Source organism: Acytostelium subglobosum, assembly GCF_000787575.1.
Source record: "Acytostelium subglobosum LB1 DNA, scaffold: scaffold24, whole genome shotgun sequence".
Taxonomy (NCBI): domain Eukaryota; phylum Evosea; class Eumycetozoa; order Acytosteliales; family Acytosteliaceae; genus Acytostelium; species Acytostelium subglobosum.
The window spans coordinates 99,060-111,656 of NW_012236509.1; the positions used below are offsets into that span (position 1 = coordinate 99,060).

A 12,597-nucleotide genomic window follows, 5' to 3' on the forward strand; every position below is an offset into this window, starting at 1 on the left:
TTATTGAGTTGGTGAACGAGCCCTCCCCGCTAGTTTCCTATTCATCTCATCAAACTCGTGCAAAGTCTCTAAATCGTCAATGTCATTGTCGGTTGATCCAAACAGTTTGCTCTTCAACTTTGAACGAAAACTCTTCTTAGGCAGTGTACCATAGTGTGATGCTAAACTGGTCGATGAAGCTGTGCGAGATGATGAAGCTGCTGCTCCTGACGGTGCCTTGCCAGTGTTGTTAGAAGCCAGGTTATAATTGCTGTTGGACGGCTTCATCTGAGTGGCAGATTGATAGGCCACCATTTGATGTTCCTGTAGGTAACTCGTGATTGTTTTCGATCCGCTGAGCACCTCGTGAAAGCTTGGCAGGAGATAATGCAGGTTGGGAACAATATGGCTATAGTATGGAGCCAGACGATCGAGCATTGGAACAATGTCATCCAGTTGAGGCGCAATCGCCGAAAGATGTGGTAGTATACCAGGTACGTAGGGAGATATTTCATGCATGTGTTCGGCAATCTCATCCATGTGAGGCAGCAGGTACTTGCTGTGAGGTACCAATACCGAAGCATATGGTCCAAGGACGCCAAAGAATGGTTGTAGCTTCTCACTATATGGCAGTAATGTTGAGAAGTGTGGACCAAGTGTATGTATGTGAGGGAGTAGATCATCAATGAATGGCAACAATGAATGTTTGTGTTCCAACAGTTCATCACAGTGCTCCACCAGGAATGTGAAGTGGGGCATCAGTACAGGGATGTAGGGATGCACTTTGTTGATCAAAGGTATCAGCTTGTGTGAATGGAACATTAAAAGTGAGAGATGCGGCAGCAGATGGTCAATGTAGGGCAACAACTTGGGTGTGAATGGTAGTAGGACATGGATGCGGGGCATTAGGATATGGCTATACTTGATCAACTTCTTTGTGTGGGGCATCAGCAACTTGACATAGGGAGTGATGTTCTCCACGTTGGGCAGGAGATGGGGCAGGTATGGAATGAGTGGATCGCCATGTCTGATCAGCAACTCCAACACGGGTTGGAGAGAGTGTAGATAGGGTTTGATGATGTGGATGTAGGGTGAGATGAGTCTGATCTTGGGCAACAATATCCTTGCGTATGGTAGTATCTGATCAAAGTTGTCACAAATGTCCTTGATATGTACCATCATGACGTCGAGGTTGGTAACAATGTCTGGCAAGATGGACTGCATCTGGTAGAGTCGGGGTAGGAACACATCGATGTGTGGCAACAGTCCATCGAGATACAACACCAAATGTGGTGAGTAAGGTTGGAGGATGCTCAAGTTTGGTAACAGACGAGGTATGTATGGTGCCAGTTTCTTGGCGTAGGGCAGGATGGCCTTGCTACCTGGCATGATACTGTCCAGGTGAGGTACCAACATTGGTAGATATGGTATCAGATCATCAATGTATGGAATGATATCATTGATGATAGGTTCCAACTTTTCAAAGTTTGCCAAGATCAGGTCCAAATGAGGCAGTAGTGAATCGATATGTTGAATGAGCACCGGTATATATGGTTGATATTGATTGATATTTGTCAACAATGTATCAGTGTATGGCAATAGTTTCTCGAGGTTATTATTGCGTGTCAACTCGACCAAGTGAGGTGCAAGTATCGGTAGAGCATCAATGAGTTCTGGTAACTTTGATTCCAATTGTGGTACCTTATCAATCAATAACAACATATCAACTCTATTCAAATAATATAAATTCGGTATAATAACATGTCTCTTTTGATAAAGTATACCAGAGTTTCGGTATAATATCCTTCAATTGTTTGTTTGATTGATTGATTGATTGAGTGAGTGAGTGTATTCCTGATACTGTGGCTGTTGATTGATGTGTTGAGAACCTACCTTCCTCTGGTAACTAGTGACATGAACTTGAATGGGAATAGGAAGATGAATAGAAGTATCACTCCAATGGTGCCCCACATCAAAGTGGTAAACACTGATGATTCTACCATCAACATCATTGTTACTTTAATAGTATTGTATTATTCTAACTCCAAAGAGTATTAGAATAAATATATATATATATATAGTATTGTATGTATGTATGTAAGTTGGATGGATGACTGAAGAATGTAGTATGTCATGTCATGTAATGTATTGTCCATTGTCATAGAGCAATACACACTTCACACCTCATTCACACAAGTACTACTTCTTCATTTCTATCTCATCTTCACTTAAGTGTGTGTGTGGGGTTGTAATGACGAATGCGTTCATGTACATAAATGGTTATGTTGTGGTGTTCTAGATGAGTGTGGTGTATGATCAACAAAGTAAAGGATGAGGGCCTTATTGGAAAATATCCAAAAAAGGATAAATTATTATTATAATTATTATTGATTGTTTGATTAATTACAACTTCTATACATGGATAATGTTGACAAGACGATGTTTGAAGGAATGAATTGATGGATTGAAGGGAGGCACAACAAAAAAAGAGTTAATCGACTAGATTACTCCAATTCGTGCTGTGATGTGACCAGACTGACTGGCTGAATGGCTAACTTGACTTGGATATGCGATCGGTTACTGCTCACCAAGCATTTGAAGACACTTCCTTGCTCGCCAATCCAATAATGCAGGGAAATCATATTGAATTGAATGATAGCCCTTTGCCTTTTTGATAAAAGCCCTGCACTCTGCCTTCTTGTCCTCATGAAGCATTATCTCTGCCATACCAACATTGGCATATGGCAATATGAAATGATCATACTGCAAGTGTTTCTCATGTGCCATTGACAACTGTATGATTGATGTGGATGTCAGTATAATGATTGAACGATTGAATGATTGAATGAGTGGACCAAACATACCAAGTAATACTTCTTTGAATCCTCCAACATATTCAACATTTGTAGATTGTAGCCCATGAGATACTCTCCTGCACCTAGCTCCTCGTGAGTGAGTGGAGTGAGCGCCAATGCAGCCTCAAGCTCAACGATGCTGTCTTGGAATCTGTGTGCCTCGTTCAGTAGCGAAGCTCTTGTGTAGTGTCGCTCGAATTGTGTCAACTGCTTGTTCTTGATATATCGGTTGGCCTTGCGCAATGAGAACTCGTCAAAGTCGTAGCCCTTGCGCACGGTCTTGTCGACGGACTTCATCATCTCGAGCGCCTGTTCGCGCATGTCCTGCATCTCGTAGCAGTAGGCCAGTTGGTAGGCGATGTACGCCTTGAATCCCGAGCTGGTCGTCTCCTTCAGGAACTTGGCCAGGTACTGCTCGGCCGCCACCCAGTTCAGGTCGAGGAACTCGTTGTAGCCCAGCTCCGACTCGATGTAAAGCTGCAGTTGTTTGAGTCTGTCGGCAGTCTTCAAAGCGTTGCGGAATGATAGAGTGGCCGTTGGAATGTCGCCCTTCTTTCTTGCGATTGATCCGGCCATATAGTTGATCATTGCGCTGTCTGGGAAGCTCACCAGCAACTCTCTCATTGTCTCTTCAGCCCTCTCAAAGTCTTCAAAGAAGAATGCGTATATCATTGTGAAGAAGCACTTGGATAGTGTAGCTAGCATTGATTGAGAATGAGTATGAATATGAGTATGATTGATTGATTGGCATAGGAGTGAGTGTGACACTTACATCTGATTCCAACGACAAGGTCGGCAGAGTACTTTAGCTCGCGTACACCTTCCATGCGATTGGCTTTGAATCCAATGCCCTCGACCAGCCATACGTATTGGGGAGGGACGGCCGACACAAGGAAATGGAAGATGCCCACGCCGTAGAATGCTGAGCTGGCAATATGTTGGTAGCAGGGGAATGTCTGTGGCAATGTCTGCACGATCTCCAACGCCTGATAGAACTGCTTCCAAGCCTTCCTGAATGATATGCCCGCCTTGATATTGCTCTGTTGTTTGAGTTCCATGATGCCACGCATCAGCATTGCCTCAGCATAGACAAGTTTGCCGATCAAATACTCGGCCTTTGTGAATTGTGATGGTGGACATTGCTTTCCACCATCCGCTGCAGCATCTGCTGCTGTATCAGTGTTGTTGTTGCTGTTGTTACCCGACTTCTTCTCATCCTTCTCTTGTTTTAGATATAGTGGCTTCTGTGACAATTGAATTGAACGTGCCAGTTTCTTGCAATCACTTATCCTCTTTGCAGTCTCTTCAAGATCATCCTTATCCTCTGTCAACGTTGACTTCATCCAAGCCACATCAGCATAAAATAAACCATACAATGGTAACTTTGTATTAAGTTGTTTAAGTATCTGTTCGCACTCTATATATTATGTGTAAGCAACTCGACTATGTTTGATTGATTGAATGATTGAATGAATATACTTACCTTGAATATTGAAGCTCCAAAACAATTGGGATGCTCTCTCCAATTCATCGGATTGTTCTTTGTTCATTGTGTTGTGTATATAAATTATGTTGTTGTTTGTTATGTTATCAATCTTTATTTGTATCTTTGCTCATTATCTGTTTTTGTTTACTTTGCAACAAGCACAATGAATGAAACCCTCCCGACACGTGAGTATGACATTGTTGTGGTTCTTTAGCTTGAATCGCCAAAGTCATGCCAAAACCCATAAACTAATTGAAATTGATGTGCTCATCCAAACTTTCATCAGATCTTTCTTGTGCGGGTGTTTTGATCATTGAAAGTATCTTGTTGTACAATCACATCATCACATAAATATATATATATATACATATAATAGTACAGTACACAACAGATAGAGAAGAAGAAGAAGAAGTAAAGAATGAATAATCCAACAAGTAGCTGGATTGAGATTGGCGATTGGTTCGTCTGTAAGAGAGAGTTCTATCAGATGACTTGGGATGTAAAGGATGATTTCTTGTTACAGAATATATTGGTGGCGGCACCTAATGGTGGTCCAATAGCAGTGACACGTGATAAGTCAAAGGCTGTTGAACTCACTGCACAGAACAGCAAGCCATACCTTCACATCTACTCGGCCTCAGGACAACACATCTCATCGATAGAGCTCAAAGAGACTGAATGGAAGGCCAGTGTAATCGGTATGGACTGGATCAGTGAAGAGAGATTAGTATTAGTTCTAAGGTAACGATCATTCATTCATTCATTCATTCAATCAATCTAACCCTTGCCCTTACCCTCGCCCTAACCCTCGCCCTTGCCCTCGGCCTCGTTACCAACATAACATAATAGCAATGGAACAGTGATCATGTATAATATATTCTGTGAGGAGCAATGCCATTACACTTATCCAACTATAAGAGATGAGGTTAGAGAGTGCAAGATATTCAATGGTGGAGTTGTGATGCTCACTGCCATCATATCAGCCAATGCTGGTGTTGTCAATGATCGAGTGATTGGTTGGCGATTCTATTACATCGAGTTGAACAAACGTATGTTTTATTGATTGATTGATTGATCCATGATTCAGCTCAAATTAACTAACGACTCAATCAATGTCACAATGATAACAACAGCGGCACCAATACAGTTTGCAGATATCATGGATATGGATATTAATGGTCCTTCTGCATGGGATATAGTGGAGCCACATATGACAGCAACATCGGTATTGGATGTTGAGTTGCTTGTTGCCACGAGAGGCTCAATCTACAGGGTCAACTCATCCGAGGCAAAGAACCAACTGTTGTCACACAACTTTGTAAAGTTGGTCGTTAGTCCTTGTGGCTTCAAGATGGCCTGTATCAGTCCATCGGCGACACAAGACTGCTACGACCTGTACATCTATCGCACAGACTGCTCGCGTCACATCAAGTATCTCAACGCATTCAAGAAGCTCCCGCGCTCCACCAAGTGGTCTGGCTCAGACGGAGTGATGTTCAGCTGGAACATTAATCAAGTCAACAGTCTCAAGTACTTTGAGGAAGGACAGAACATCGTGTAAGTATACTTATCAACGCCTGGTCTATATTACACGCCTACTGACACTTGATTGCACCAGTGTATCGAGCAATGATTGTAAGGCACTACACATTGTAACAGAGATTGATGGACTCCGCATCATTTCAGAGCGATCCACCGACTTCTTCTGTCGCGTACCCAGCGAGACCAGAGACATCTTCTCCATCGGTTCATTCACATCAGCCTCAATGCTTTATGCCGCCACAGAGGAGTTCTTGGTAAGTCAACTCCACTCAATCAATCAATCATTGGAAAGATTCCATACTCGATCACTCACCCAATCAATCAAACAGAATCATAGCCCAAAGGCTGACGAGTTCATTAGAGGCATTAGGGCCGACTTGGAGGTGGCCGTCAACACTTGTATCAATGCAGCCGGTTTCGAATACAACGCCTCGGAGCAGAGCAAGTTGTTGCGCGCCGCATCATTTGGAAAGTGCTTCCTGGACAATTACAATCCACAACTATTCGTACAGACGTGCAAGGCGCTGCGTGTGCTCAATGCAGTGCGTTACTATGAGATTGGCATTCCCTTGACATTGGAGCAGTACAACTATATTGGCGCCGAAGGTCTAATCCGATGCTTGATCGAGCGTCGTCTTCACTTGCTGGCGTGGCGTATCTGCGACTACCTCAAGATCAAGGCCGACTTTGTATTGGTGCACTGGGCATGCACCAAGGTACGCACCAACGAGGACGAAGAGGTACTCAGCAAGATCATCATCAACAAGCTCCAAGCAGTGCCAGGTATCTCATACGCCAACATCGCCTCTGCAGCACACTCAGCTGGCCGCAAGTATATCGCCACCAAGTTACTGGACTTTGAGCCAAAGGCCGCCGACCAGGTTCCACCCCTGCTCACGATGAACCAACGCGAGATGGCCTTGAACAAGGCCATCGAGTCGGGTGACACCAACCTGATACATCTTGTGCTACTGAACCTGGAGCGCAATGAGCCCAGGACCTACCTAGACACAGTGTTCTCGAGAAAGGTGGCACTCGACCTGCTGCTCTCCTTTAGCAAGCAGAAGGGCAATGTTGGCCTGCTCAAGAAGATATACGAGATTCGTGGCCAGACCACCGACCTGGCCCTGCTACACCTGGGCGAGGGCTTCCGCAGCATGGACATGGACATGCGCAAGCGTAGTTTTGAGGACGCCTCGAGGATATTCAACGCCTCCAAGGACAAGGACGTGCACATCTACTCCAAGATGGTGGACGATCAGATCAAACTCGAGTCGCTGCAGAAGGAGCTGGACACGATGCGCAAGGATCCAAACAAGGAGCCGAGCTACATGGGTCTGTCATTGTCGGACACCATCTTCCAGCTGGTGCTCATGGGCGAGCACAAGCGAGTGGCCAAGATGCTCAAGGAGTTCAAGGTGAGCGACAAGAGGTTCTGGTGGATCAAGATCAAGGCACTGTCAGTCTCGCGTCAATGGGAGGAGTTGTCACTGTTTGCCAACGAGAAGAAGTCACCAATTGGCTACGAGCCATTTGTTGAAGTCTGTCTCGATCAATCGCAGCATGTCGAGGCGCTCAAATATATACCAAAGATTCAAGACGTTGTCAACCGATGTCAGTGCTACGTCCAAGTCAACTACTTCCGTGAGGCTGCAGAGACCGCCTTCAAGGACAAGAATATGGAACTTCTGAATTTCGTTGCCAAGAAGTAAGTCGTCCCATCATCCCATCACCTCTACATTCATTCAATCATTCAAACTGACCTAAACTTTATCATCATGTATAGATGTACAAACCCTGAGGTTACTCGACAGATTGATCAAATGCGAGCCCAACTTCAGAAGTAGAACAACAACAACAATGTCAATTATACTCTCCATAAACTTCTCAATCAATCAATCCATCCAACACCCAATCCAATCCAATCCAATCCAATCAATCATGTCATCATCCATCAGCTGAACACAGACGATTGAAATTGACAACAACATGTTTGTTGACATTGACCCAACAATGCATTGCTCGGAAAGGAGTTGTCACCAGACATGGCATGCTTCAATTGTAGTTTACCAATATGCTACACCTAGATAGATATATGTGTCAATCATTCAGTCAGTCAGTCAGTCGACTGGACAGTCAGACCACTCACTCACTCACACTCATACACATATCCAATTTATCCTTATATATCCACTTGTCAACATCAACAACACATTCAAATTCAGATTGGACTGCTGTGAAGCATTACTAGATGTATATATATGTGTCACCATTCCAACATGCTCCAACTTGTTGACAAACTCATGAACACTCCCACACACCGCCAACAACACACACATACTACGATCACTTTCCAACTCAATAACAAACGATCACCATTGGGGGTAGGGGTATAAGTGTGGTGTGTACTTATGTTCGATGGAGTATGATTAATTCCTTAGTCATATGATCGAGTAGTACTACACACTACCTCACTCATCCATCACCTTACTCACTCACTCACAGTGAGATGCCATTGGGTATATATTATAAATAGATTGATTGATGTGTTTGTTTAACTCATGATTGTTTCAATGTATTAACATACACATACATGTGTTATTGTTGTTGCTACTACTGCTTATCACGATTATTATTATTATTATTATTCATGTTGTTTACATATTTAAATATATCAATTCAAACATATAACTACCCACACTCACATTCCAGACATCAGACAGTGACACTGTCAATTCCATCCTTCCATCCACCCCACTCACACATGCCAATCATTTGATTCCAGCTCACAATATACATCCACTAGATACTTCCCAAACAGTACCGAAACTGGAAGCAGCGGCATCAATCAAACTATAAGCACATACACATAAACACACACTATATACTCATCACGTGTTTGTAATATCTATCACTACTATGTAAGTACAACACAGACTGTGTGTCAACTCCACCTCCTAATCTTACAACTCTATCACTTGGTGTGACATCTCTTTGTTGTTGTTGTCCACCTTTAAATGGATACATTCAATCAATCCATCATCACTCAAGGATGAATGTAGGAGGTTGGAGTGATTGATGGATTGATTGAGAGCGAGTGAGTGAGAGATTGGAGGTGACTTCCCTTTTTCATTTCTGACATTATCTATCCTTCCATTTCAATCATCATTATTCATTCAATCAATCCTGTCAATCAATCAATTAGATATAATATATATATATATATTTATTCAACAAACTTATATTTATTTAATATTCCACCAATAATTATTCATTAATATAATATGACATTACTTGACACGATGAAGTTTCAAAACGAGCCAGTTGGTGCAGATAAGAATCATAACTATGCTTCAAAGGCAACGTTCCCTTATGAGATCATAAGGATTGTTGGTCAGGGTACATTTGGAAAGGTGTACGAGGCTACCAACTCTGACAACAAACGTGTTGCCATCAAAAAGGTTGAGAAATCCAGTCATTTCATCAGTCGAGAATATGACATACTCAAAGTGATCAATCATCCAAATTGTCTAAAGCTACTAGATATGTACATGACCAATGAAGAGAATAAGAAGATGCAGGTAACTACCAAAATTATAATATTATAGTTTATATATCTTGATTTTAAGATATATCACATGACACTAACAAGCATATATTCATTCATTAGTATCTGGTATTTGACTTTATCCCATATACTTTGGCAAGCTTGTTGAAGAAGAAACAGTTGTCACTTGGCTTTATTCGAGTATTATTCTATCAGTTGTGTCTGTCAATCAAACATATACATGCAAAGTTCATCTGTCACAGAGATATTACACCCAACAATATATTGTTGAATGCCAAGGGTGAGCTTGTACTCGCTGACTTTGGAAGTGCCAAGATATTAGAACACAACCATACCAGTATGTCATATATATGCTCCAGGTACTACCGTGCACCTGAACTCCTAGTGGGTTGCCAAACCTACACAACTAAAATAGTAAGTCTGAACTCTATCAATCACTCCATCATCATCAATCGATCATATATTAATACTTATCAACCTTTCAAATAGGATATATGGTCGATTGGATGTATCTTGGCAGAGATGTTGAAGGGAAAGCCAGTGTTCCCAGGTACCAACTCAGCAGATCAATTCGCTAGAATAATAGATATCTTGGGTAGTCCATCCCATGACGATATGGAGGCAATGCGTCCAAGCAAGTCAAACAACTTCCATATACCAACAGTCAAGTCCAGGTTCAACGATACATTCAGCAATGTAGAAGACAAGGAAGTATTGGACCTCCTTTCTAAAATACTCATTCTCGATCCAACAAAGAGTAAGTCCTACATCAACTGATCACATGATACCGATCACGTGACACCTGATCACGTGACACATGATCACGTGACACTAGATAACATTATAACTAACATTGAAACTCACCTAGGAGCATCAATTGAAGAGATATTAGCACATCCATTCCTTCATAATGTCAACTTGAACTCACTTGAGTTGTTTGATGAGATGAAGTGTTTCACAAAGATGGTGTCACAGCAACAACAGCAGAGCAGTGCAGTTAGTTCATCATCAGCAATGAGTGCCACAGCAAACTCTGGCGTGACAACTGCATCATCGACTCACTTGTCAAAGATGAACACTGGTGTAACAACCAGTAGCAACAACCTTAACATCAACATGGTGGGTGGCAACAAGAACAATTCCACCAACAACTCGAATGCCTCTCTGTTAAAGAGTCAGGCGCCATTATCAATCAACACAATATAGGTTGTTTGTAAACATAGCAATAACAATTAAAATAATACAATAATAATAATAATATTTATTTATTTCCTTCTTCTTGTGCTTTTGGAATCCGCTACTCCTTCACCAAGCTCGTACAGACGAGTTTTGGTTTGCTTATTCTCCTCCTTCAACTTGTTGATCTCCTTTCCACATTGTAATAGATGATCATTGTCTTGTTTCAATCTCTTGTTAATATCTTCCAACTGTATGACTAACCCAGCTGCCGAGTCCAACGTGAAGTAATGTATAGTTTGTCGAAAAGGTTGTACCTTTTTACCTGAGGAATATGAATCCAACACTTCTTTGAGTATCATAATGGCATGCCATCGATCAATCTTGCGTATTGATGCACTCCAGCTGTTATCATCACTAATGTGGTACGTGTCCGCGTTTGGAAATGAATGAATGATTGACTTTAGGAAAAATGCTCGACGTCGATCGATCAAACTGGATGCAGTGGAGGGTGTATGTGCCTTAATGGTCAGAGTAGTCAAGTGACGTTCGAACAATGGTAGTGTCTCCTTTCTAACATTAGTGCTCACATTGTCCACTGTGAGTGATGGGATTGGACTACCTGTCTTGACCAATTTAAGTTGATGGAAACGGCGGACTTGGAGATGTTTGATGTCTGGACATTTGATTGAGTACTTTTGTTTTGAACCAAGTGCCAATGTGGTCAAAGATGAAGGTAACACATTGATAGGTATTGGGCGGTTGAACGAATCTCCAAAGGTCAATGATATGAGCGATTCAGGCAGTGTTCCAATTGTTAGTTCTTGATTGAAGAGTCGTGATAAGGTCAAGGAGGTCATTGATATGGGTAGCTGTCCTGGTAGAATCGGTTGATTAAATGATTCACAGTGAAACACCAACGTCAAGAGTGATGATGGCAGACTGCCTGGGATGATACTCTGATTGAATGATCTAAGAGAACGCCCACGAAAATAGATCATCTTCTCAAACTTCAACTCCTCCAATGAATCTGGAATAAATCCAACTGGGATTGATAGATTAAAATAAGGAGAAAGAGATAATCTTTTGAGTGAGGATGGAAGTGAGCCAACGACCAGGGATTGAAATGACATTGCCAATATCACCAACTCGACCAATGAGTCGGGCAGTGAGCCAACCTCGAGTGCCTGTTTGAATCCTGGTCCAATCACCAACTTAGTCAGCGAGTTGGGGAGAGTACCAACTGTCAATGGATGGTTGTAATCCCTGCCAAGATCTAACGATTTTAATGATGAGGGAAGATGACCAGGTAGCAAAGGTTGAACGAATACCTGTGTGAGGACCAACCTCTGTAGACCGGTTGGCAACACACCAGGTGCAAACGATTGGTCGTAGCTTGAATTCTCAAGGTTCAATACTGTGAGTGATTGAGGAAGGGAACCAACTTTGAAAAGTTGAAGTAAGCCTCTTTCAATCACCAGTGTCTCGAGTGTATCTGGTAAAGCACCGGGAATGATCTCTTGAACATGTCCACCCTTGAAGGTCAATGTGTTGAGATTGTTTGGGAGCACTCCAATGTTGATCACGTGATGGTAACCATTGTTAAACTTGAGCGATGTAAGTGATGGTGGCAGTGATCGAGGTTGGATCGGTTGATTGAAATATCCCAACTTCAACTTGGTGAGTGATGAGGGCAGCAGACCAGGCAGCAGTTCCAATCCAATATTGGACCAATCTCCAAGTTCTAGGGATCTGAGTGATGATGGAAAGGTGGGAATTATGATCACTTGATCTTTTTTGGAGTTCAATTTGATCTTCAACTTTATGAGTGCTTCTGGTAGGTCACCTGGTGTGAGATCATTGTCATAATTATAGATTGCCAACTTTGTAAGTGATTGAGGTAGTTTGGACAGCTCCACTTTCTTTCTGAAGTGGTAACCCAATTCCAAGCTGGTCAATGTTGGAGGGAGCTTTGGTAATGACTTTGGCGA

The 12,597-nt window shown here is 42.3% G+C and overlaps 5 protein-coding genes across 5 annotated transcripts; 2 read left to right on the forward strand and 3 right to left on the reverse strand.

Moving 5' to 3' along the window:
* SAMD00019534_098100 (hypothetical protein) lies at positions 1–1,982 on the reverse strand (the record flags this gene model as incomplete). Its single annotated transcript, XM_012894842.1, has 2 exons — positions 1–1,708; positions 1,873–1,982. 2 exons carry the CDS (start codon positions 1,980–1,982, stop codon positions 1–3), a joined length of 1,818 nt encoding a protein of 605 aa, XP_012750296.1.
* Positions 1,983–2,562: 580 nt separating this feature from the next.
* Positions 2,563–4,255, reverse strand: SAMD00019534_098110 (hypothetical protein; the record flags this gene model as incomplete). Its single annotated transcript, XM_012894843.1, has 4 exons — positions 2,563–2,772; positions 2,844–3,532; positions 3,607–4,005; positions 4,036–4,255. Coding segments are annotated over 4 exons (1,518 nt in total), but the record flags the coding sequence as incomplete, so codon positions are not given.
* A 483-nt stretch (positions 4,256–4,738) lies between these two features.
* SAMD00019534_098120 (hypothetical protein) lies at positions 4,739–7,709 on the forward strand (the record flags this gene model as incomplete). Its single annotated transcript, XM_012894844.1, has 6 exons — positions 4,739–5,018; positions 5,181–5,369; positions 5,454–5,877; positions 5,939–6,116; positions 6,192–7,570; positions 7,649–7,709. 6 exons carry the CDS (start codon positions 4,739–4,741, stop codon positions 7,707–7,709), a joined length of 2,511 nt encoding a protein of 836 aa, XP_012750298.1.
* A 1,437-nt stretch (positions 7,710–9,146) lies between these two features.
* Positions 9,147–10,636, forward strand: SAMD00019534_098130 (hypothetical protein; the record flags this gene model as incomplete). Its single annotated transcript, XM_012894845.1, has 4 exons — positions 9,147–9,443; positions 9,533–9,844; positions 9,920–10,187; positions 10,299–10,636. The coding sequence occupies 4 exons, from the start codon at positions 9,147–9,149 to the stop codon at positions 10,634–10,636; spliced, it is 1,215 nt and encodes a 404-aa protein (XP_012750299.1).
* A 65-nt stretch (positions 10,637–10,701) lies between these two features.
* Positions 10,702–12,240, reverse strand: SAMD00019534_098140 (hypothetical protein; the record flags this gene model as incomplete). The annotated part of the gene is made up of 1 exon (XM_012894846.1): positions 10,702–12,240. A coding segment is annotated over one exon (1,539 nt), but the record flags the coding sequence as incomplete, so codon positions are not given.
* Between the last annotated feature and the right edge of the window lie 357 nt (positions 12,241–12,597).